The sequence below is a fragment of the Lepus europaeus genome, unplaced genomic scaffold (assembly GCF_033115175.1).
Source record: "Lepus europaeus isolate LE1 unplaced genomic scaffold, mLepTim1.pri SCAFFOLD_527, whole genome shotgun sequence".
Classification (NCBI taxonomy): Eukaryota; Metazoa; Chordata; class Mammalia; order Lagomorpha; family Leporidae; genus Lepus; species Lepus europaeus.
This window is the reverse complement of record NW_026909404.1, coordinates 32,340-54,697: the sequence shown is the minus strand read 5'-3', so window position 1 is coordinate 54,697 and position 22,358 is coordinate 32,340. Positions and strand designations below refer to the sequence as shown.

General features: G+C 48.8%; 1 protein-coding gene across 1 annotated transcript; it reads left to right on the top strand.

Annotated features, from left to right (window-relative positions):
* Positions 1 to 1,140: 1,140 nt before the first annotated feature.
* Positions 1,141 to 20,408, top strand: LOC133755499 (TGF-beta receptor type-2; the record flags this gene model as incomplete). Its single annotated transcript, XM_062185613.1, has 4 exons — positions 1,141 to 1,940; positions 3,434 to 3,575; positions 15,348 to 15,475; positions 18,006 to 20,408. Coding segments are annotated over 4 exons (1,250 nt in total), but the record flags the coding sequence as incomplete, so codon positions are not given.
* Between the last annotated feature and the right edge of the window lie 1,950 nt (positions 20,409 to 22,358).

The following is a 22,358-nucleotide window of genomic DNA, read 5'->3' as shown; positions in this document are numbered from 1 at the left end:
AGTCTGTGCCAGGTCGAAGCCAGGAGCCAGGAGCTTCTTCCAGGTCTCCCACATGGGTGCTGGGGCCCAAAGACTTCTGCTTTCCCAGGCACATTAGCAGGGAGCTGGATTGGAATTGGAGGAGCTGAGGCTGGAACCGGTGCTCATTTGGCAGTGGCTTTACCCCCTGTGCCGCAATGCTGGCCCTGAATTATATAGTTTTATTTATTTATTTGCAAATCAGAGAGAGAGAGAGAGAGAGAGAGATCTTCCATCAGTTGTTTCACTCCCCATGTGGCCACAACACCCTGGGCTGGGCCAAGCTGAAGCCAGGAGTCAGGAGCTTTATCTAGGTCTACCAGTCAGGAGCTTTATCTAGGTGCAGGAGCCCAAGCACTTGGGCCATGTTCCACTGCTTTCCCAGGCATGTTAACAGGGAGCTGGATGGGAAGTGGGGCAGCCAGGACTTGAACTGGTGCCTGTAGGGGTGCTGTTGTTACAGGCAGTGGCTTAACCAGTTATGCCACAATGCTAACCCCAGTCTCTGCTTTTAAGATACTGTGTATGCGTGCTTTCTGGAGGTAGGAGCTGTGTCATTCTATCTGTGTTACCAGCACTCCTGCAATGCCTTGAGCTTAGTTATCTACTGCTCGGTAAATCCTTTATCAGCAGTACTGAGGAGCTGCTGTGTGCTGAACAGAGTAATCAGAAAGACTCGGTGCCTGCAAGTGAGCAGGCTGCTGGGGTGGGTAGTGGAGAGAAAGATAGACACAGAGCAGGTAAATGGAGTCCTGGTTTTAAGTCGTAATCAATTAGTACTTAGGAAATTCTATATTGTTACTGCTACATGGGGTGATGTGAGGATGTGTAAAATCTGATGTTTTTTCCAAGTTTTCCCTGACTTCCCTTAGGGAGAGTGACATGTAAGCTGAAGTTTAGAGAAACAGTAGGCGATCTGAATAGATGGCCAGAGGCAAGGGAAACTAGACAAGTGTACACTAGCATCCCTGGAATAAAAACGCAGGCTGCAGTATCCTCAGGGACTATGCACATGCCAAGATCCATACGTGTTTGAGGCAGGGACTCGCTCCTGACAGTGTGTAACACCGGGTACCTACTGAAGCCAACTCCTTCTCTCCCTTGTCTTGTTTCCCTTATCAGAATACACCACCAGCAGTCCCGATCTGTTGCTAGTCATATTCCAAGTGACCGGCGTCAGCCTCCTGCCACCGCTGGGCATTGCCATCGCTGTCATCGTCACCTTCTACTGCTACCGTGTCCACCGGCAGCAGAAGCTGAGCCCCTCCTGGGAGACCAGCAAGCCGCGGAAGCTCATGGAGTTCAGCGAGCACTGCGCCATCATTCTGGAAGACGACCGCTCCGACATCAGCTCCACGTGCGCCAACAACATCAACCACAACACAGAGCTGCTGCCCATTGAGCTGGACACCCTGGTGGGCAAAGGTCGATTCGCCGAGGTCTACAAGGCCAAGCTGAGGCAGAACACGTCCGAGCAGTTCGAGACCGTGGCCGTCAAGATGTTCCCCTACGAGGAGTACGCCTCTTGGAAGACGGAGAAAGACATCTTCTCGGACATCAACCTGAAACACGAGAACATCCTGCAGTTCCTGACGGCCGAGGAGCGCAAGACAGAGCTCGGGAAGCAGTACTGGCTGATCACCGCCTTCCATGCCAAGGGCAACCTGCAGGAGTATCTCACGCGCCACGTCATCAGCTGGGAGGACCTGCGCAAACTGGGCAGCTCCCTGGCTCGGGGCATTGCCCACCTCCACAGTGACCACACCCCCTGTGGGAGGCCCAAGATGCCCATCGTGCATAGGGACCTCAAGAGCTCCAATATCCTGGTGAAGAACGACCTGACCTGCTGCCTGTGTGACTTTGGGCTGTCCCTGCGTCTGGACCCTACACTGTCTGTGGATGACCTGGCTAACAGTGGGCAGGTGAGTGAGAGCTGGTGCCTGCCTCATTCTTCCCTTGATCCATATCTCACGCTTCTTGTCTGGACACTTGTCTACAGAATCCAGCTGTAGATTGGGCCCGCTGTCTCCTGCCTGCCAGTCTTTGCTGATGGATAACATTGATCCTCCTGTTTTCAGTTGTTTCCAACTCAGATCATTCTCCTTGAGCCCATTCTTGGTTCTTTTCCATTTGCAAATGGCTGGTTTTTTTGGTTCAGGTACTGTTAGCACTTTCTCTTAGGGTCGTATTGGGTCCTTTTTACTCTATCAACCGATACATTGATGTCCCTCTTCACCATTGTTGAAGACCATCTCTCTGAAGCCCAAGTCTGGGTCCGTGTGGTCTCCTAAGACGTCTAGCACAGTGCCTTCAGCAGTGACGGCTGAGTGAGTGACAACCCCACTTTCGAGGCACTCTTAGAGATGTTTGACTAACAAGCTGTTGGAAGCTTTAAGCATTTCCAAGACTTCTGCCGCGCTGCTGGGCCCTGTGTTCACACGGGGGCGCCCAGCAAGGACACTGCTGTCTCCTGGAGCCAGGTGCCAGGAGGTGCTCCTCACTCAGCCCTCTGTATCCATGGCAGCACATGCAATGTTGGGGTAAACATGTTCAGACATGGATGGATTCATGTGCCAGGGTTATGACTCATGCAATGACCTAGTAAAAAGAAAAATGTCTTCTAATACATGCCAATAAGAAACGTTCCTGGGGGGGGGGGGGGGTCAGATCAACTCGCTTAACCTTCCTGAGAGCCCTGGAAAGATGGGGCTTTATTGTTAAATTGTCCATGGATGTCAAACATTTCAATTACCTAGAAATATTTTTTCCATTTTCCTCTGCATTCTGTATTTGTTTATTGTCACCTGTGGTGATGAGGCAGCCCATAGACTGAAAACTACATGGCACACCTCTCCGAACTATACGATGACCCAGATTTTTTTTTAACTGTGGGAATACTTTCATGCACTTTAATTTAGTAGAGATTTTATGAAATAATACTGCATCTTTGGCATGCTGGTATGTGCTGTGAGGCAAAGATTAGTACACAATCCTTAACTGATCAAAACTGGTAGCAGTTACCAGCGTTTACTCTACGTCTTGGAGTTTCCAGAGGATAAAAAAATATTTAATTTGGAAAAGTAAAAATAAACATCTAAAATATCACAGTTGTCTTCCAGGTTATCAGCGAGGATGTTACTGAATAATGCGATGACTAGATAAGGCGGCTCTGAGGGTTGGCACTTCCTTACTTTGCCATGCTTTGTTTATAGCTTTAAGGGGTTTTCAAGGAGAGAATGTCTATATTTAAAAATAACCATGTGTGCTGTATGCTTTTTGTGTAGGTCTCATGATTCGAAACAGCATGGTGATTTCTGTAAAGATCACCTGCATGTTCAGGGCCAAGTGTCAGCTCTATGGTGACAGTTAAGATGCAGCTGCAGATCCATGGCCTCAATGTCTGTCTTGGTTGTAGGTGGGGACTGCCAGATACATGGCACCGGAAGTCCTGGAATCCAGGATGAATCTGGAGAACGTGGAGTCCTTCAAGCAGACCGACGTCTACTCCATGGCGCTGGTGCTCTGGGAAATGACGTCCCGCTGCAATGCGGTGGGGGGTACGTACGGGCCACCGTCATGGTGCAGTGGTGGCCCTGCTTTGCTTCAGCATGATTCCAAGGGTTGCAGAGGAATTCAGCCGTTCCAGAACTAACTAGAATTATGCCAGATGGCCAGTTTCTGAAATCAGAAGCCACGTTTAGAATGCCAGTCTCTGTGTCTCTTCCATGAAGCTCTGTGCCATTACTTTTCTCTTGACACATCTCTCCACAGATAATTTAATATCTAGCAAGAGGTGATCACAAATAGAGTGATTCCTACTTTATAAGAGTGATTCCTACTTTAGCAAATGAATATTCCAATGAGTATCTGATTTTTTTTTCTTTTTGAAGTTTTCCAGAATTACAGAGCCTAGGGGAAAAGATTTGACTCAAAATTTACTTTTACTGACATGACTTCCTTTTTGCAGGTAAAACAAGCAGAATGGTTTGACATGCTTGTGTAGGTACTGGAAGATCTGGTACAGAGAGGACATTGAGGGATGCCACTCAAAGGATAATGGATAATACTCCAAGACTGAATAGTAGACTGACTTTTCCTTTCTTTTCTTTTAATCCCAGTGATCGGGCAGGCTGGCTGTTACCCCCAAGTTCAGCCACCTTTTCTCCCTGTCACCTTTACAGATGTTGCTCCCTAAACACAGTCATGACTCCTCCAGATTCTCTCCTGTGTGTTTTCTCTGCAAACTGCCCTTCGAGTCCTTTTCCCTGTCAGAAGCTATTACTGCTGCTGGCCGTGAACATATAGCCATGGATGGGCGACATCCGGGGTGTAGGTTCAAGGACAGTGTGGGATTACCCACCCCGATCTGCAGAAGAATGGCCAAGCACTGTCTGGGCTGACTGCCTGGGGAAGCCAAGCTCACCTTGATTCTGCCTGAACTTTGAATTATTTTTAACCATTTCCACTTAGCATATAATACTTGGTCATATTCACAGGCCACAATGCAGTTTCAACACATATACACAGTGTAAACCAATCCAACCAGGCAACCTGCCTTTCCATTTCCTTATCTTTGAATTTAGAGACCAGCAGCTCCTTTTTCCTAGTTGTTGATAATGCACTAGAATGTGTTACTTCTGACTGTGTCCCTCAAGCCCTCCTCACTCCATCCACTTTTCAGCCTATGGTTTTAACAGTTCTGAGTTCAGATCAATTATATTTTTTAACTTCTGCATACAAATGAGAATATGTATTATTTGTCTTTTGGTGTCAAGTTTATTTCAGTGAACAGTATTCACAATAGCTAGGTGGGGGATCAACCTAGGTGTCCACTGGTTAAAGAAAAATGTGGTATATGTACATAAGGACTGTTATTCACCCAATTCGACTTGGCTTTTGGTTCTGTAATAATTGTAGGCTTACAGAATTGTTGCAAAAACAGCACAGAGTTTCCATGTACCAAGATATTTCCAAAAAGTTCATGGAAAACTGAAATTAAAAGATGTTCATTTTGGTGCGAAATTTTTTAGAAATGCCTGAATGGTATTTCCATAGCACACATTTTTCTATACACTACTTGAAGAGTTCTTGTACTCAACCCAGCTTGCCTTAGCTTCCCTCAGTGTCCTCTCTGCAGCAGATCTTCCAGTACCTACACAAGCATGTCAACTATTCTGCTTGTTTTGCCTGCAAAAAGGAAGTCATGTCAGTAAAAGTAAATTTTGAGTCAAATATTTCCCCTAGGCTCTGTAATTCTGGAAAACTTCAAAAAGAAAAAAAAATCAGATGCTCACTGGAATATTCATTTGCTAAAGTAGGAATCACTCTTATACCTACTATTCGTGGTCACCTCTTGCTAGATATTAAATTATCTGTGGAGAGATGTGTCAAGAGAAAAGTAATGGCACAGAGCTTCATGGAAGGAGACACAGAGACTGGCATTCTAAACGTGGCTTTAGTGTTAGCATCTAACCTAAACTGTGGTACAGCTATCAAAACTAGGTGAGCCTTACGTGTGCAATGCTCTTCACCAGTCATTAGACCGTTTTTGAACTTCCACATCCTTTTGTTCTGCATCCCAGAACCCCACCCTGCCTGTGCCATTATCTCCATGTGATAGCACCTCAGCCTGGCCTCTTACACAGACTTGTTGCCCGTGAGGAGTTTAGACCAGTTGTTTTATAGAGCGTCTCTCAGCTCGGGCTTCTCTGAGACTTTCCTGGTGATTAGATTGAGATCACGTGTTTCACACATCACAGAAATGAGTGGTGCCCTCAGTGCCTCCGATTAGGGAGCCCCGATGATGGTGATGCTAAATTCGGTGATTTCATTAAGATTGTGTCTGCCAGGTCTCTCTCCTGCAGAGACACTGTTTTTCCAAGTGTAATTAATACATACCTTGTGGGAGGACACTTTGACCTGCTAGACCTTTTCATAACTTCACCCGCTAACTTGAGGGTCCATCAGTAGTACTAGCCTACAGCGGTTATTACTGTAACGTTTGCATGATGGAGACTTTTTATTTTTTGAATTCCTTCTATATTTATTCTATTCTAAGGGAGCTCAGTCCTTTCTCTCACCACCTGTTGTTATTTATTCATTAATTATGTGTTTTTGTCAGGATAGAATTGTGACTCCGTGGTTTTTAGTTAGTTAATTTGATGTATTTGAAAGGCAGGGAGAAGGAGATAGACAGGCAGACAGAGACCTCGCATCTGTTGGTTCATTCTCCAAACAGCTGAGGCTGTTTAGATCAGCTGGGGCTGGGCCAGGCAGAAGCCAGGAGATGGGAACTCAGTGTGGGTCTCCCACATGGGCAGCGAGGTCCCAAGTACCAGAGCCACCATCTGCTGCTTCCACGGGTGTGAGTTAGCAGGAAGCTGGAAGTGGCAGTGGAGCTGGGACTCAAGTCCAGGCTGTCCGCTGTGGGCGCTGGGCATCTCAAGCAGTGTCTTCATCATTGCACCAAATGCCCGCCGAAGCTGTTTATTCTATCTGATCGGTTTCCAATATTGCCATTATTTGTTGTGTTGCTCAGATTGCTGTAGGTTTGGTCACTGGGCCACACTCCCAACATTTTGGCCAAATGGACTTGGTTGGCACCGGTGATGGGCTTTGATTGTCCCTGCCTGTCTGAACATATTTAGCCGCTGTGTAGGGCGGGGCTGGGTCGCCTCCCATCCTGTACCTTGCTGAACCACCCTGTGTATTCCTGGGCCCCTTCTTTGCAAACGGCTCTTCCATCTGCCTGACGCTGTCATTTTCTGGTTTCCTGCCTGAGATTTCGTCCCCCACAAGACTTCCAAAAGTAACTTTGTTTTCCCTCACACAGTGAAATTTGTTTAACCAAGTTTCAGCCACTGAGGATAATTTTCTGCCTGGAAGCTTTGACAGTTCTAAAATGAATCTTCAGAATGGTACGAGTTGTGTCGGAGACAGTGCCGCGGTCCCTGTCGGAATAAATGTCCCCAGATCTCAATGTCTCTTCCGATCCTTTCGCACTCGTTACTCTGCAAACATGAGCTGGAGATGGCGTCTCTGCCTCCCCTCTCTGCAGTGCCCCCAGCTTATTAAGGCCCAGCGTGAGCTCCCTGATGCCACTGTTATCAGGGACGGAAGCCCTTTCCTGTTGATATTTGCTGACTGGGGAAGAATTGAGGCTAACGGGGAAGAAGCGGCCTCATCCACTTTTCCGAGGTCTAAAAACAGAGGCAGGATAAACAAGTTTTCCTACGGAAGGAACAGGAGCGGGACGGTTCAGCCGTTCTCAGAAAACCTTTCTATTCCTTTTGGAGAACAGGAGGCTTCAGGGAGGAGGTGGGGACCGGAAAGAGGCCATCCCAGTTTGTTTCTTTTGTTTGATCTCAAGCCCACAGCCCTGTTTCTCCCATCTCCGCTGCGGCGGCACAAGACAGGATTATTTATCCGCCCTCGCTCGCGTCCTGCTGCACAGCCCAGCACTTGATGAAGTGCAGGAACACACGTAGGAAGCCCCTGTGCCGATCGCCGCCTCTGCTCTTTACAGAACGCTTTTGTCGGCATCTCTTGGGCATGTCGTAAGAACCGTAAAGACAAGGTCTTTTAGGCTCGACTCCGTGGCAGTTTTCTTTCCAATGGTGCGTCCAGAAAGCCCAAGACAGCCACTTTGCTCTATGTGTTGTCCATTCGCGGGCCGCTGTAGAAACCCTGTGAGTGATGGTCTAGACCTCAGGCAGCTTGTAGTTTATTGGAAACAGACACCTATTTGTTTCTCCTTTGATCGTGGTTATAAGTTGACATGTGCAGCTAGATTTCTTACCTAGAAATAAAATAACAATGGGACTTGGGCGCAGCAGCTGAGGTGCAGCTTGAGATGCCCGAATCCCCTACATCTGAGTGCCTGGGTTCAAGTCCCAGGTCTGCTCCTGATTCCAGCTTCCTGCCGCTGTGCACCTGGGAGGCAGCCGTGGTGGCTGTGGTATCTGGGATCCCTGACACCCACGGGGGAGACCTGGATTGAGTTCTGAGCCCTTGACTTTGGCCTGGCCCAGCCCCAGTTGTTGTAGGCTTTTGAGGAGTGAACCTTCATATGAGAGTCTGTCTCTTTCTCTCTCTGCTTTTCTGCCCTTAAAATAAATATTTTCTTCTAAAAATTAAACATCAGATAATGATGTTATCTTCTGAGTGATGTTCAACCGTAAGACGTAAGGAAAAGGGGGAGGTGTCAGAGGTAGCTTGCCTTGAGCCTTGCTTCTTCTCGGTAACCTGAAACAAACACACGCATTACCATTTTTCACTGGCAGTCTCATTTCTAAACAGGAAATGTGGAATATGCTTCTCTTAGTTTGATGGATTGAGGAGCAATAGTTCATTTTCCACCCAAGGTCAGCTAGTACTCCATCAGCTTATTCCCAGCAGCAGAATGTCTGAGTGAATGAAGTAGCATGGGGGGATCTCACAGGACAATGTGACCCCCTCCCCTGGCTCTCTAACACCCCCTTCTGTAGATCGGCTGGAGCCCAAGCGCTAAAGTTGGTGCCGAAGCCCAGCCTTGCTGGCTTCTGTGGGCTCATCCACTCGCTGCGCTTGTCACTGTGACTGGCTCTGGGTCTCCCCTCCAGGTCTGCTCATGCTGGTTCCCGGGATTGCAGCACTGGGGAAGCCTCACGGGCAGTGAGGCTAGCACCCATCTGAAGCCAACCAGTACAGCTTTATTCCGCTCAGAATTCCACCACAGATTGCTTAAGGGAGGGTTTGGGCCCGGGAAGAGAGTGGTCACGCAAGAAAGGCTTCCTATTGGAAGCACGATTAATCCAGATGCAGACAGGCACAGAGATGTAAGGACGAGGGCTGGTTGATGAATCAGTGCATTTAACCTACCAAGAACACTTTGAAGTTTGTGCCATTATTAGCCCCATTTCACAGTTGAGACCAGTGAGGTTTCAGTGGAGCCGAGAATCAAAGCCCTGTCATCTGACGATAGTCCACATGTTCTGACCTCCTTGGTACAGTGCTGGCCTGACCATTAAAGAATGCATTTGATAAGTAGTAACTGTGATTAGCAGTGTTATCATGGATGGAGCAGTCAGAGCTACTTTCTGCCTACTGGCTGGTGATGCCAAGCCTTTTAAAAAAGATTGATCAATCTATCTATCTATCTATCTATCTATCCATCCATCTATCTACCTATCTATGCTGAGCCTTTTAAAAAAGATCTATCTATCTATCTATCTATCTATCTATCCATCCATGCATCCATCCATCTATCTAAAAAGGCCAACAGCTAGGGCTTGGCCAGATTGAAGCCCAGAGCTTGGAACTTCATCTAGGTTTCCTACTTTGGTAGCAGAGGCCCAAGCACTTGAGCCATCTTCTGCTGCTTTCCCAGGCACATCACCAGGGAGATGGAGGTGATGGATCCGAGTCAGAGCAGCCAGGATTCAAACCCATGCTTCCCATATGGGATGCTGGTGTTGCGGGTGGCCGCCTGACCCACCGTTCCACAATGCCGGCCCCTATCCAGAGCCTTTTTAGGAGTGCCTGGGGAGACAGTCACATATGTGGGACATATCAGTGATGGCCTCACTTGCAGATGTCTCCATCAGTTGCTATTCTTGTCCCCTCTGGGAGAACCTCTGTTAACAAAATCCCAAGGCTGCTCATTTCTGTAGCATGTCACAGAATCAGCGCCTTAAAATCTGAGATAACTTCTGTATCCCAACATCTCCAAAGATGCATCCATCCATCCATTCATTCACTCAAGGAACGCGTGGTGTGTGCCTGCTGTGTGGCTCACGTTGTTCTGAATGGAAGCAGTGGAGCAGGCAAAGCCCTCTGTTTCCCCAGGGTCAGGGAATCCCAGGCAGAGGTGATACTAAGAAGAAGCAAATAGGCTGTGTACTGTCAGATGTGGACTGCAATGGATGTGATGAGTTAGAAAGAAAAAGGAGAATCACAGATAGATAATGAGAGAGGGTGTTATTTCAGATGGTTTGCTCAGCCATTAGCATACAAAAGGAAAACCAAGCAAGCAAGTCTGGCAGTGTTGGTTGAAGAGGGAACAGGTCAGAAGGGGATCCCTGGCGTGGTACTGTTCTGTAGAGGAGAAAGGTTGTGAAATCATTCAACGAGGACAGACACGGAGTCCGGCCCCCTTTCACAAAGAAGTCTCTGTCCGGGCTTTGGTGTGTTTGGTGTTCAGCTTGTGTTTGTGGAGCGTGTGGGTGGAGGATGGAAGCGGTTGCTTTCAGGGCCCCTTTGGCACACACAGCAGGCACGATCTTCACGTCACTGCCGGCCAAAAGTGGCCCACAAACAAACCCACTTCCAAACCCCCAGAGTAGAGAGAGTCACTTGAAACCGACACATAGCAGCCAGCTGAGCAAGAAATGTTTTTACATTTCCAATTGTTTTACTCTCATTGTAGCCTTTCTTTTGTTAAGAACAGTATTTATTTATTTATTTATTTATTTGAGAGGCAGCTAGAGAGAGCTCCCATTTGCTAGTTCCCTCCCCAGATGCTTGCAACAGCTGGGGCCAGAGTCAGGAGCCAGGGACTCAATCCAGGCCCCCGATGTGAGTGGCAGGAGCCCAATTACTTGAGCTATCACCAGTGCCTTCTAGGGCCTACAGTAGCAGGAAGCTGGAATCAGGAACCAGAGCTGGGAGTTGAACCCTGGTTCATCGTGGGTCATGGACTTCCTCACTGGTGTCTTTACCCACTAAGCTAAACACCCGTGTGCCCTAACAGTTTAGTTGGGAGTAACACAACTCCCAGTATGGCTCCTTAGAGTGTTGTCAGGTGGCTGTAGTCTTGTAAGGACGAGAATAGCAAAGGAACCCAAAGGAGTAGGGGAGGAAAGAACAAGAACAAAAAGGAGTGGGGAAGCAAGCGAGCCTTGGAGAGAAGGCTGGGACGAGGGTCGGAGCACTTCCTTTTCCTGAATCTCCAGGACCCGCAGTTTGGAACACGGCTATGGAAACCCAGGGGGTGCTGCTTTGGGAAAGCTGTCAGCAGCTTTGCTGTCCCGCCAAGTTGGAGCTGCAATGCAAAGCCAGCTGTGTCCCAGATGCTCCCCTTCGGAGGAGAAGGAGTGGCATTGCTGGTCTGGAGTCTGCCCTCCCTCTGAATACCGCAGGACTGGGAAGAGAGGGGCAGGCATTGTTCTTCCTGGGAGAACCTACAAGAAGCTCTGAGGGTCTGGTGCTTGTGGATGGCTTCCATCGGCGACAGGGGAGACAGGGAGGGAAGAGGGAAGAGGGAAGGAAGAGGAAGTCTCCTGAGGCAGGCGCTGTGGTGTGGACGTGAGAGGGCCACGCTGCACACAGTTACCCTGCAGTCTCCCAGAGTGAGGACCCCCTGGAAAGATAGCTTTACCCTCTTCCTTCCCCTTCCTGACTCATGGGCTTGGTCCCAGTGGGGCTGTGTGCTTGCTCTGCTTGGGGCAGAAAGAACTCTCCGCATGGCTTGCTAGAGAGGTTAAAAAGGACACGAGCAGGTCTAGATGCTCCTCCTGGAATCTGGGGTGCCCTTTGGGTCTCAGTTGTCTCTGTAAAGTGAGGGTGGCGCTCACGACTCTGAAGATTGTCCTGTGGCATTCTCTGACTCATGTGAAACCCAGGAGATATGCTTAGTAACTTGTATTCCTTTTCCTCCCAAGATTGTCTTTTGTGTGTGTGGAACATTTAAGCAGTGCAGCCCCAGGCGTGGTTCTGTGCCGACTCCTGGTGTCAGAGTGCCACAGATTTGTCATGTGGAGAGGGTTAGGGGATGGCGTGGCGTGGAGACAGAAACTCAGGAGGAGTTTGGGGATTTTATCAGCAATTTAGTGTTGCCACAACTCCCCAGTGAGATTCCTTTGTCTCGTAGCTCATTTCTATTGTGTTTTACCAAAGCCTCAGTCCCTAGTAAATTGAGGGCAAAACACCTGCTCTTTCATTAAAAAAAAAAATAGAATGATAAATGCTCATTTGTAAACAATAGGGAAAAAATTCAATATCATGGATACTCTCACCATGCAACCTAACCCAGTTTTATGAAACTAAGTACTATGAGTGGAAGAGAGATGTGCTTTTCTCCATTAACCCATATTTAGTAATCTCATAATCTTAATCACATTCATTTTCTAGAATAAAAAGATTTTAAATACTAATGTGACAAATACGTAGCTCAAGGATATGTTATTCAGACACTGTGGTTTTGCCAAAGTGGACTGAGCCTTCAGCCTCTAGCTGCCTGGAGCCCTGGGAGGAAGCCAGAGTAGGAAAAGCCTTGGCCGACGTCTCACTGATCGTCCCCAGCGCTGCTCCCATCCTGAGACGCCCCAGTTCCAGCACATGAGTTCTCCCCTCAGAAGGACCCTTGGTACCCATCAGGCTGGGAGGCTTCCTGCCCTCTAACCTCCTCTGTCAGGGTTCAGGCCTCCACCTTGAACCCTGGGCCATGCCCTTCTGTTGCTGCAAAGCAAATACGTAGAAGAACCGAGGCACTGTTACCAAGTGCCATCAGAGGGAACGGCCTCCATCATGACATCTGTCGTGGTCATCGTCCAGGTCCTCATGGGGCCCTGAGAATGACCTGCACTACATAGTCACAAAAGGAAAAACTAGCACCACTGTGCAGCACCACAACCCAGTGGCAAAGCTGCTGAGTGTGCAAAGGCACACACACAGGTGGGTGTTAGGTCCTCTTGCTGCACATTATGGGGCATGAGAAAAAAAAAATAGTGGTGGGTGTAGACTATGCAAAATTCAAGAGAAGGACAAAAAAGAAAAATTGCAAAAAATCCATGGTAAAAATAAAAAGTCAACATGTATTTAGTTGTTTTGGAAGCTATATAAATAGAGATTCCCTAGGGGTTGAAGAGAGGTCAGCTTAAAACCTGCACACACTTCCCAACCCCACCCCACGCCTGGTCTGAAAGACAGCTTCCCTGCCGGGGTGGTGTCTGCCCGCTGGGCTCCGACGCTGCTGCCTCCAGACTTGTCTGTCTGACATTTGGAAGGAGGAGGGAGATCCATTGATCTCCCCGGTTTGCCCTTCACACTGTCCTTGACCTCCCTTCCCTATGGAACCTCCCGCAAGTCTAAAATGGGAGGCAGCCTGGGGACCGCTCGGGACAGTAGGGGAATCTCACAATTTCCCAGGATTTTATGAAATAGGAAGGGGCCCAGCTACCAATCTCTTTGCTCCGGGAAAAGATCCCCATGTTTGTCTTCTCTCACAGGAGCAGTCACTGCTTTGTCTTTCAACAACAGTATGCCAGGGCTATCCTCTCCCATGCTCCACAGAAACCTGCTCTGATTCATGGAGAACTTACAAAATTAAAATAAGTGCTGGGGCTTATGTCAAGGTCTTGAAATGAGGGAAACTGGCCCCTGGGTACAATTTGAGTTGTGTGTCCTATGTGAGATTCATTGTGGGGTTGAGTCTGATCTTGATATTGTCTTTCCTTGCCATTGGTCATATCCTCCCCCTCGATTCTTTCTTAAAAAATTGTTTATTTGAAAGAGTTACAGAGAGGGAGAAAGATCTTGCATCCTCTGGTTCACTCCCCAAATGGTCACAACAGCCAGGGCTGGGCCAGGCTTGGGCCAGGCTCAGACCAGGAGCCAGGAACTCCATCTGGTCTCCCCCGGGGGTGGCTGGGGCCCAAGGACTTGGACCACCTTCTGCTGCTTTCCCAGGTGCATTAGTAGGGAGTGGCATTGCAGGCAGAGCAGCTGGGACTCCACCTGCACTCTGATACGGGATGCCAGGGTCGAAGGTGGTGGCTTAACCTGCTGTGCCCCAAGGCAGGCTTTTCCATCGACTTCTGAGCATGGGGATGGAAAATGTTAACGCTCCACGAGAAGAAACTCCGTGCAATAGTCATTGAGGAAGAATGAGAGCTTTTGTGAAAGGCAAAGGGGGCTCAGCAGGGACCCGGAACGCTGGGTGCCGTTCCGGGTGCTTGTCCAGCTCAGCAGGGACCCAGAATGCTGGGTGCCATTCCAGGTGCTTGTCCAGCTCAGGACTTGCAGAGTCTCAAGAAAGGACCCCTCAGGGCTTCCTCCCGTGGCTTTGTGACCACAGTGGGTGGACCTGGGAAGGAGGAGAAGGCACCTTCTTGGCAGCTGTCTTGGAACCTGGCACAGTGATCTTGGTGCAGTGATTCAATGAGGAAGAAGTCTCAGGAGGGGGCAGGGAGGAAGGTCCGCGGACTCGTAGTTTTGGGAGAGGTCTCCCCTCGGCCTGGTCTCACAGGCAGCGCTGGCCAGGAATTGCACCAGAATCGCTCCACCAAGAGGATTTGTCCGTTATTGGCTGCTCCTGGGATAAGTCTGACACGGCCAGGAATCTCCAGGACAGACAGTTCCCATCAGCCAAGGGCAATCCCCCCAAGAAAGGTGAAGGTGTGTATCCTTTTGACCCAATGCCCCAGCAGCTGGGGCCTGGTGCTCTTGGCTGGTGCTCTGTCTAAGGGACCATTTATATCACATGTAAACCCTCTTCTATCCTAGTGTATTCTAGCACACATTCCTCAAGGCATACCACTATCGCATTATTGGATTAAATTGGATTACAAGATAAATCTGGGGTTGGGGGGTTGATAGGAGGGTCATGCAGGTTCACATCATGCATTTTGTACCTGGGAAGTAGGTCAGAGTAAACCCTGACTGGGAGCTAGCTCGCATTCCCAGTTTTCTGCTTTTGCTTGGATTGCAACCAACTCCTGTCTATCGAATGCCCATTACGTTGAAGGCACAGTCTGGGCACTGAGCAAGGAACTGAAAGACACAAACCTCAGCCACTGCCTTGGGCCTTGGGAATTTATAGTTTGGCTGAAGATGGGGATGGAAGAGAGGGAGGGAGAGAAAGAGAGAGAGAGAGGAAAGGTGACACGGAAGTGTTATGCAAATCGAAATTCCACTCTCTCGGGGCCAGCACTGTGGCGCAGCAGGCTAAGCTGCCGTCTGCAGTGCCAGCATCGCATGGCGGTGCTAGTTGGAGTCCCAGCTGCTCCACTTCCAATCCAGCTCCCTGCTAATGCACCTGGGAAAGCAGCAGAAGATGGCCTGGATTCTTGGGCCTCTGCACCCATGTGGAAGTCCCAAAAGCTCCTGGTTCCTGGCTTCAACCTGGCCCAGCCCTGGCCATTGGGGCCATTTAGGAAGTGAAAAACCAACTCTTACCCAAGAGTCGTATGAGCTAGATGCTCGTGCACAGGAAGGCAAAAGCGCACACACTGCAAGATGGTCCTTGCTCTGTCCCCGGGGTACACATGCCACCCTGTCACATTTCCCCACACACGTGTCTCCTGCAGCTGCATAGCCCCTTCTCAGTGGCCCTGTGTTTGCTGTCTTCACAGAGGTCAAAGATTACGAGCCTCCGTTTGGTTCCAAGGTGCGGGAACACCCCTGTGTGGAGAGCATGAAGGACAATGTGCTGCGAGATCGAGGTCGACCAGAAATCCCCAGCTTCTGGCTTAACCACCAGGTAAGGTGTGACTGCTGGGGCAGGATCTGGTGTTCCTGGCTGGGTCAAGGGGACGCTAGGGGAGCACCCAGCACAGCTGCTGCTGCAGCCAAAGTGCTTGGAAATAAATGGAGGGGCAGCAACTGATGCAGTGTCTAAGCAGCGACTGACAGCACGTACAAACCCTGTCCTATGTTATACGGTAGCACAGCATCCTCACCAGCTGTCTCACCAGCCCCTTAGGTGGGAGAGAATTCTGGGAGCTGGGACTTAAATCTCGGGGCGGGTCCCTGTGTGTTCCGGGACCGGAGAAGGTTTTGTTTATAAAGAAAATCAATAAAGCGGATGACCCTGGTATTTACTCTAAGTTCCAGCAAGCAGGGGAGTAGGCAGCACTCAACGAGGGCTCATCAGGAACCATCTGAAGGTTGTTTGTCACATTTTGTAAACAAGGACCCTTGGTTCTGGAGCGAAAATGTTTCTGTTTGCAGCCAGGGCCATTCACTCCCCGGTCTTTCCCCCAACCCGGGAGTTTACGTTTCATTCCCGCTGGCTTCCAAATGTTTTCCTCTGGGAATCTGCGGCTCCGCTCCGGAAAGAAATTCTTAGAGTTGCGAAAGGAGCAGGGTTTGTCAGGCAGCTGGACCGGGGAGTGACTGCGGCATGCAGGACGCCACGCACAGGTGTCTGCTGAAGAGGGCGCCGTCGCTCTGGGTTGGAAGGAGTTGGGAAGTGGTAGGTTTTCCTAAGGGCAAGGCAAGTTCAGATAAGAAACAGAAATAACAACACCTCTGCCGCAAGACTGAAGACAGATGGAGCAGGAAGCCTGCACTGGGCTAGCCTTGACCGAAGCCACTTCGGGGACAGCCTGTCAGCCATCAGGGCTGACCCAGGTTGCAGTGGGTTGAGGGGCCTCTCCTGGGTTTCCGGCAGATCATCTGTGATTCTAAAACTGCAACACTGGTTTTGCATAAATCCAAAAATCAGAAGATTCTAGAGTGTTACGTTTCTTCCAAACTCTGTAGCTTCTTCTGCTATGTAATTCTTCTAATGAAGCCATTATTCATGATGATAAAATTCTGGGAAGAATTTGCATAATACATTTTTTCTCTTAATGAGATTTGTTGCCCTATTGATTTCAAGTTAATGCTTAATATTTAATTTAATTTACTGCCTGTAATTACAGTGCCAGAATAAAATAAATGTTACTTGTGTACCAACAATAACACTCCACTTTTAACAGGGCTATCAATCAATGCCGTCAATTAGGTGAATTATACAATTAATTCAACATCATGAACTCACAGGGTGGGGAGGGAGAAACAAGCTTGTAGGTGTGTTGGGAAAGCTGTTGGTGTTAAAAGGCAAGTGGGACAAGTGCTGGCTCTCCAGGGCAGGGTTGAGATCTGTCTGTCCCACCTTGGCCATTGTGAGAGATCGCCATTGGCAATGCTGATCGTTTAGCTGGGAAGAAAAGACTGTTTCTGGCTTATCACATTATCTATTTAGCTGTTGTCTGATTTCTTCCCAAAAGGATTTGAAATAGTAACAACAAAATTTGCAACGCAAAAAAATAAATAAATAATAAGCCAGTGAATGGAAACTTGGCACCCTGCTGGACTCACTGGATGGGGCATTTATGGGGCTGGGATGAACCCTATTAAACGGAGTAGAGGCAAGCACTCTTAACATTACAAAGACGGCGTTTCCCAGAGTGTGATTTAATGTTGGAGACGAATGGGGCAAGCGAGAGGTCATCCTTGGTAGTTCCTCGAAGCTGCTTCTGAATTCTTCCACGACACGTGCATTTTACATAAAGAACCTGGCCCACCGCCTGCATTCCACCCTGACTTTGGTATTCAGCCCTGTGGGAATTGAATGGTATTATGTGACCCAACTCTATGATCCCCAGCACAAACAACTGCAGAGCCAGGACTTCGGGGCGGGGGGGGGACGACAGGTGGAATATGAGGGATTTCTAGGGTGGAGACAACATTCTGCATGATACGGCAGTGGAAGATCAAAACCAGTGGAATGTACAACACCCAGAGGGAACCATAGGGTGAACTGTGGATCCTGGTTAGGAATGATGTATCAACATTGGTCGTCAGTTGCAATAGGTGCACCAAACAGAGGACAGCTGGTGACAGTAGAGCCTGTGCATGTGTGGGGAAGTAGCTATTTAGAAACTTTCTGTACTCTCCATTCAGTTTAGCGGTGAACCTAAAATTTCTCAAAGTAGAATAGAAAGGTGTCACAGGTATTAGGGGCCACCACCTGAGAAATCAAGCGTTGACAATATTCCTCTCACCCTGTGTCCCAGCAGGGGTCCCTCGTGTGTCCTGACCTGTAGTGACCAGATTGCACCAGTGCAAACAGGCAGACAGATGTCTTGAGCTGTTGCTCCCTGCACAGCCCCTGTTCCACATGGAACTGGCAAGGTGCTTGGGCAGAGCGTGTTAGTACGCTGCAGGGCCAAATGTCAACAGACCACCTTGCCACCCCCAGAACCCTCCATTCAAGTGTGCTTTGGACCTCTCTCCCTCTCCAGGGCATACAGATGGTGTGTGAGACACTGACCGAGTGCTGGGACCACGACCCGGAGGCCCGTCTCACGGCCCAGTGCGTGGCGGAACGCTTCAGCGAGTTGGAGTACCTGGACAGACTCTCGGGAAGGAGCTGCTCCGAGGAGAAGATTCCCGAAGATGGCTCACTGAACACTACCAAATAGCACCTCTGGGACAGGCTGGGCCAAATCCAAAGAAGTCACCGCTCTCACCAAAGAACAGAGGCAGCAGGAAGCTGCCCCTGTATTGGTCGATGCTTCCTGGAAAACCGAGGGCATCACTCCCCCTCCCTGTAAGCTGTGGGATGAACGGAAAACACAGCAGCAGGGAGCAGGTGACATAAAGCATTCTAAACCTTTGACATTGTCATAGGATAAGCTGTGTTAGCACTTCCTCAGGAAACGAGATTGATTTTTTTTTACAATAGCCAATAACATTTGCACTTTATTAATGCCTGTATATAAATATGGAATAGCTATGTTTTATATATATCTATATATGTCTATATCTATATCTATCTATATAAATATATATAGCCATACTCTGAAAAGAGACAAGGAAAAAGATCAAAGATCCCCAGGAAATCGGTTTTGTTGGAGAGCTCCAGAACCGAGCGAGGAAGGAAGGCAGAGGACAGCGTTAGCACTTGACAGTCACACGAGGTGTCCTCCCCAAGCTGGGCGACGGGCACCTGGCCTGAGCAGAGACGCTCCGTGTCTCGGGGCCTGCTTCGGCCACGTTACACTTGCTTTTGCAATCCTGATTCCTGGCACAGGGGTTCTCCTCCAGCCCTGGAGCTAAGTATGGTCGCACTGTTTGGGGACCAGTGTTCCTGGGGTTCCTGTGTGCCATTGATGCTCTTGGATTTTGCATCTGGGCTCCAAGCTCCGCACAGTTCAGAAACTGCCCCATCTCTGCTAGCTTAAATGTTTCGAGGCCCCATGTGTTCCGCTCATAGGCTGCAGAACAATCAGGGTAAATGTCTGCACCCGTGAACTGGCCCCACCATCTACTAGTAAGATTGTTCTTCGCCGTGTCATTCCCTCTGTACCTTTGCTACTTTTCCCCAGTCCCAGCCTTCTTCCTTCCCCAAAAGGGAACAGATTTCCCACCACCACCTCCCGCCCCAGGGCTCACTGTGTTTAGTTTCCCGCCACACTTGGCTTGAGTCTCTCGCTTTCCGTGCAAACATCCCTGGGTCCCGTCTTTCTGAGCTCCTGAAAGCTCAAGCAGGTGTTAGCCCAACTACACAATCCTGCTACTGTGAGGACCCCGTCCTTGGGCAGGCTGAACACGTGTTTGGCTTGGCCAGCACAGCGCTGAAGAAAGTTGAGCCACTTTTTAAATATTTGTAGATTTTTGCAGAAGGACATGGATCCCTCGTAAGGACAGCAAATGGTTTCCAGTTCTCTGCAATGCACATTATTCACAAAATGAAGGTTGGACACACTTAAAAAGCTGCTTCTCTTCTCACTGTAAACATTTGTACCCCACTCTGGGATTTCACCAAAGTCCCTTGTAAGAAACGTGCATTCAAGCTGTCATTCTCTGGCTATATCATAGGATTTCGACTACCTTGTCTGGAATGAAAATTTGAAGTCAGCCTTTGGTTGGACTCATGGGGACTGTCATGTGGTCCCAGGTAGCCCAAGTCCCTTTTGCTTCTCCATGAAGGGTTTTTCCCTCTGCATTAAGGAGGGGAGTGCTTTCCTCCAGGAAGGCTTCCTGCTGTTTTCTGAACTCTTCAGGACACCAGCCTTCCCGCATGGTGAGGGCTAGAACGTGGGACACCCCGGTCCCATTTGCAGTAAGGAAGTCTGTGTCCACGTAGACAGGAACAAAGATTGAGCTTTAATACTCCAGAGGAAACTTGTTACTCCACAAACACAAGTGTTAATGCTGCAAGTAACAATCTTTTTTTTTTTTTTTTATCATTTTGTGTTTTTAAAGCTATTTGTCTTTAGCCAGAGGGGAATACGAGAGAGAACTGGCAGTGGGCGCATCTCATTGAGGTTCTAGGATATGTGAGAAGCGTGGGGCCCAGTGGAAGCCCCAGGCGCCCTGCTCAGTGCTGCTGGGCTTCAGAGACGACCACACACTGTGCAGTCCTAGGAGGGAAGCGCTGAGTTGCACTTGCACCTGAGGGCTTGCTGGTGCCTTCCCAACAGCTGTTGCTCATTGACCTCTAGTGGTGGATTCTTAGAGTACTGGTGCATACAGAGGATCTCCCGAGGTTTGAGAGCTTTACCACTTCTGGGTCATCCTCAGTGTAAACTGGATCGTGGTGTCGGACGATACTGTGGCTTGTTCGATGTTGTCTTTTTTTATTCAAGAGAAAAGACCAAGGAATAACATTCTGTAGTTCCTAAAAATACTGACTTTTTTTTCTTACTACTATACATAAAGGGAAAGTTTTAGTCTTTTATGGAACACTTCAGCCATGCTCATGTATTAATAGGAATGTGAATGCTGTATACTCTTTTATATCAGAAGTCTCAAGCACTTATTTTCATCCTATGCATTGTTTGTCTTTTATATACGTGAAATGTTTATTAGATTGAATAAAGCAAAAATACTCAGGTCAGCTTCCTGCCTTCTGTTCCTGTTCGTCGTAGCGAATACATTTGCCCCTCATTGGATTAGTTTGCATTTTATACAGAACACTTTGCTAAACAAACCCTCTCCAACTTTTTCATATGGATTGTCTTTGTCAGCCGACAGTTTCATGTCTCTTAAACTAAAAGCAAGCAGGTTCACCAGTGTAAGAAGAGGGAAATGCTGGTGGCCTGGCAGGATGTCCATGTGCCTGCACAGCTCTCCCCTCTGCCCTACAAGTTGGTTTCTTCCTTCCAGGGATCACACAGTGGAGGCTGCTGCTAAGAGCTTGTACCTGCTTCTTTATTCTCTCCATCCTGTAGACTGCCAGGGGCCAGGCCATTGGCTGTGCTGTTAACTCGGGTCACCTGCTGTGCTGCTGCCTGCCTGTTCCCTTCCACCCAGCCCCTGCACTCCGTGGGGTGCTTTTAATCAACTTATCTGAATGACAAGACATGTGTCTGAGGAAGCTGGCGCTGGGTCCTGGCTTGCAGGATTGCTTGTGGAAAAGTAGATGCGGATTTTCTGCCTAAACTTTGGAATGTGAGCATTCTGTCGCTTCTTCCAAGTCAGAAGTTGGGCTCTAATGAGTTAGGTTCTGGGCTTCAGTTGTGACTCAGTGAATTAAGCCACCACATGCAACTCTGGCCTCCCCCTGTCTCTGCTTTGAGTCCCAGCTGCTCCACTTCCAATCCAGCTCCCTGTTAAAGCACCTAGGAAAACAGCAGATGGTGACCCAAGTGCGTGGGCCCCTGCACCCATGTGGGAAACCCGGATGGAGTTCCTGGCTCCTGGATTCAGCATGGCCTAGTCCTGGCTGTTGGCAGCCATATGAGTGAACCAGCAAATGGAAGGTCTCTTTTTCTCTTTCTCTTACCCCACCCCCTCACTCTGCCTTTCAAATAAATAAATCTTTGAAAAGAGTAAAGAGGGAAGTTTCTACATGGTTGATGCACTGATGTCTGTATCAGGGGGTCTCCAACAGGGCACCACTGACGTTTTATGATGGGTAATTCTTTCTTGGGAGCAGGGGATGGTCCTATGCATTGTTGGATATTTGCCAATATCCCTGACCCATAACCTCTAAATGCTGGTAACACCCAGTCCCCAGCTCTGACAACCAACAATGTCTCCAGACATTGCCAGTGTCCCCTGAGGAACACAATGCCTGCAGTCAGGTCACTGAGCTAGATGGGCTGGTCTTCCGTGGGCATTCAGTGCAACCCCGTGTTAACTAGAAGCAGGTTCATTGTTACCTATTCCTCACTTACCAGCTGTGGGACCTGGTCTCATGGCTTAACCTCTCTATGCCTCATTTCATCACAAGTCAAGTAGGATTTCACAAGCCCCATCCTCTGTTGGATACCGTCGTCACAAGGAGTACACAGGAGGCTTTTTGGAGTTGTGCCTTGAACTTGGGAAGCCTTTGGTATGTGTTAGGTGGGTTATGTGTATGATGGGTTGCTTTCGGCAGAGGCAGACTTTGAGGAAAATCCTAGAGAACATTAACAGCACAGAGGAGGACAGCTGGGTCCACAGGCCTGCAGGACAGGAAAGGGGCTGCCTGTGCGAGTGCTGAGATTCTGAGGACAACACTGAGGACCGCTGTGTCTGTAATCTTCCAGCAGCTGTGAGACGGAGACCTAATCCCGTTTGATAGATGAGGTTTGCAAGGATCTCACCTAAGAGGCCAAGTCTCGCAACGTAGACTCCAAGTGCAACGCCAAGTTGTCTTGCATCTG